The 2,500-nt window shown below is 48.9% G+C and overlaps 1 protein-coding gene across 1 annotated transcript in view; it reads right to left on the bottom strand.

Moving 5' to 3' along the window:
• LOC125309901 (neurogenic locus notch homolog protein 3-like) overlaps nt 1–2,500 on the bottom strand; it is a 20,671-nt gene that overhangs the window by 12,052 nt on the left and 6,119 nt on the right. The window contains exons 12-15 of the mRNA XM_048267017.1: nt 2,182–2,361; nt 1,766–1,882; nt 607–756; nt 199–351 (exon numbers count right to left, since the gene is read on the bottom strand). Coding sequence (XP_048122974.1) covers nt 199–351; nt 607–756; nt 1,766–1,882; nt 2,182–2,361 — 600 coding nt within the window. The remainder of the gene's footprint in view (nt 1–198; nt 352–606; nt 757–1,765; nt 1,883–2,181; nt 2,362–2,500) is intronic.

The raw sequence follows: 2,500 nt of genomic DNA on the forward strand, positions 1-2,500 counted from the left end.
GTAAGAGTGTGTGAGAGTGTGTTCAAGCCAGAGACTGTGTGAGAGTGTGTGAGATTTGTTAAACTAGAGACTGTGTAAGAGTGTGTGAGAGCAGAGACTGTGTGAGAGATTGTGTTAAAACTAGAGACTGTGTAAGAGTGTGTGAGAGTGTGTTCAAGCCAGAGACTGTGTGAGACTGTGTTCATGCCAGAGACTCGCCTGCTTCACAGAGTGAGCAGTTGGCCTGCTTCTCACTGTCCTGGTAGGAGCCCGAGGGGCATAGAAGTGGGGCAGGGCTGCCCAGGGGACAGTAATGACCGACCGGGCACTGCAGCAAGCGGTCAGCCTCCTGACCAGCCGGGCACCAGTAACCTACAGGAGACACATGGGCAGAGGCAGGGAGAGGGGCTTCATATATGACTGATGGTGTTTGTGTTTGTGTGTGTGTTTTCACTATCACTACAGGATGCCTTAGTGGTGAGAATGTGTTTCTCTTCACTTATGTACATTTCTACATGAGCTGCAGATGATATGAGCTCTATTCTATATGAGCTGTGTCTGTGTGTATGTACGTGTGTGTGTTGTGTGTGTGTGTGTGTGTGTGTGTGTGTGTGTGTGTGTGTTTACCCTCGCTGCAGGGTCCCGTAGGGCCCTGTAGCCCTGTGGTGTTGCAGTAGTGCCCCTCTGTGCATCTCTGGCACTCGGAGCGTCTCACCAGACCAGCGGCGGCTGAGAAGGAGCCAACTGGACACGGCTCCGGCTCCTCCGATGCCTCCTCTGGGGGAGCAGGGAGGGAGGAAGGAAGGGAGGGAGGGATGAATAGTACACAGAGACACAGGAAGAGAGGACAGGGGAGAGAAAGAGATAGATACACAGGGAACAAAAGAGGGCAAGAACATTGACTGTAGAACCCTGGACGAGTGACAACTATGACGTTTAGTTAGCGTGACCAGATGTTCCGGTTTAACCAGGACAGTCCCGATTTTACGTGTCCTGAGTTGCATATACCAAGTCCCGACACAAGCCTGTCGGGACACTAAAATAACCCGGTTTACAACAACCACTATGAAAGTATCCCGGTTGTCAGCGATTACATAGCCAATGTGGTCTTATCATAGCCCGATCATTAATTAAACATGTGGAAAGACTATAGCCTAAAGCGTCCAGCCTATGATTTCGACAAATTGTGTGTGTGTGTGTGTGTGTGTGTGTGTGTCGGTCAATCATAGTTAGTGGTCTGCATAATCTTTGGAGCTAACATTACAATGCATCTCTGTAAACATTGTTGCAATGCCTCTTCATATCTGCCTCATTTTAACGGTTAGGCTACGCAATGACAATGACGAAGAGAAAGTTATCATTCTCAAAATAACCTATGGCTGTGAGTTAAATGTTTCATGCGTGTCTGGATAATGGGTGAGGAATGTTTAGGACACAAACAACAGACTATGCACACTATGTGTTTTAGGCATACAGTAGTGCAGACCCTATTCTCTGACTGAAAGTGTGCAGAACTTGAGCAGTATTTAATAAATGTCTGCATGTTCACGTTACAACAATATTTAATAAATGTCTGCATGTTCACGTTAAACATTTGTGCGTACACAGTACACACTCACTATGGTCACGCGCAAAGTGTCCCGGTTTTAGTTCCAAGAAATCTGGTCGCCCTACGTTTTGGGGACAGCCGAGTTCCACAGATGGGGTATGGAAGTAGTTTTCTTTTATGTCTATGGGCAAGAAAGATAGATCTTGTAAGGGATGTTCAGAAGGGGGTGATAGTTACCACAGTAAGACCCTAGGGGACAGATGTTTCCTGTCACCCCGTCTCTGGGTTTGGGTCGAGTAGCCCCACCAGTGCAGTAGAACCCCGGGGAGCAGGGCCCACTGGGCAGAGACAAGCCTGGGGTAAACACAGAGTTCAGTTAGCCTGGGCTAGCAAATACAGGGTTAATTTAGCCTGGGCTATCAAACACAGAGTTCAGTTAGCCTGGGCTAGCAAACACAGAGTCAATTTAGCCTGGGCTAGCAAACACAGAGTTCAGTTAGCCTGGGCTAGCAAACACAGAGTCAATTTAGCCTGGGCTAGCAAAAACAGAGTTCAGTTAGCCTGGGCTAGCAAACACAGAGTGGCTTAGCTTTGGTAAGCCATGCTTTGGTTTGGCCTTTCATGGCGGTCTGAACCCTCAGTCTGTAGCTGACCTGTGGCATTGCAGAAGGCCCCGGCAATGCAGGGCTGTGGCTCTGAGCTTCCCGAGGGGCAGAAGAAGCCCTTTCTACAACGCCCTCCGGTGGACGTGGCTGGACACAGGCAGTTAGCGTTGGTGTAATTGTCCAGATCAAAGGGCTGAGAGGTCCATGCAGCAGACACACAGAACCAGCCTGTGTGGATTACACACACAGCACGCACACACACACACACACACACATAGGATTACACTCACTGGGGTGCACACACAGAAAGTCGGTGAAACTCACAAGTGCTACACACCCAATACACACACACTTAGACTAATACTCA

Source organism: Alosa alosa, chromosome 16 (assembly GCF_017589495.1).
Source record: "Alosa alosa isolate M-15738 ecotype Scorff River chromosome 16, AALO_Geno_1.1, whole genome shotgun sequence".
NCBI lineage: Eukaryota > Metazoa > Chordata > Actinopteri > Clupeiformes > Clupeidae > Alosa > Alosa alosa.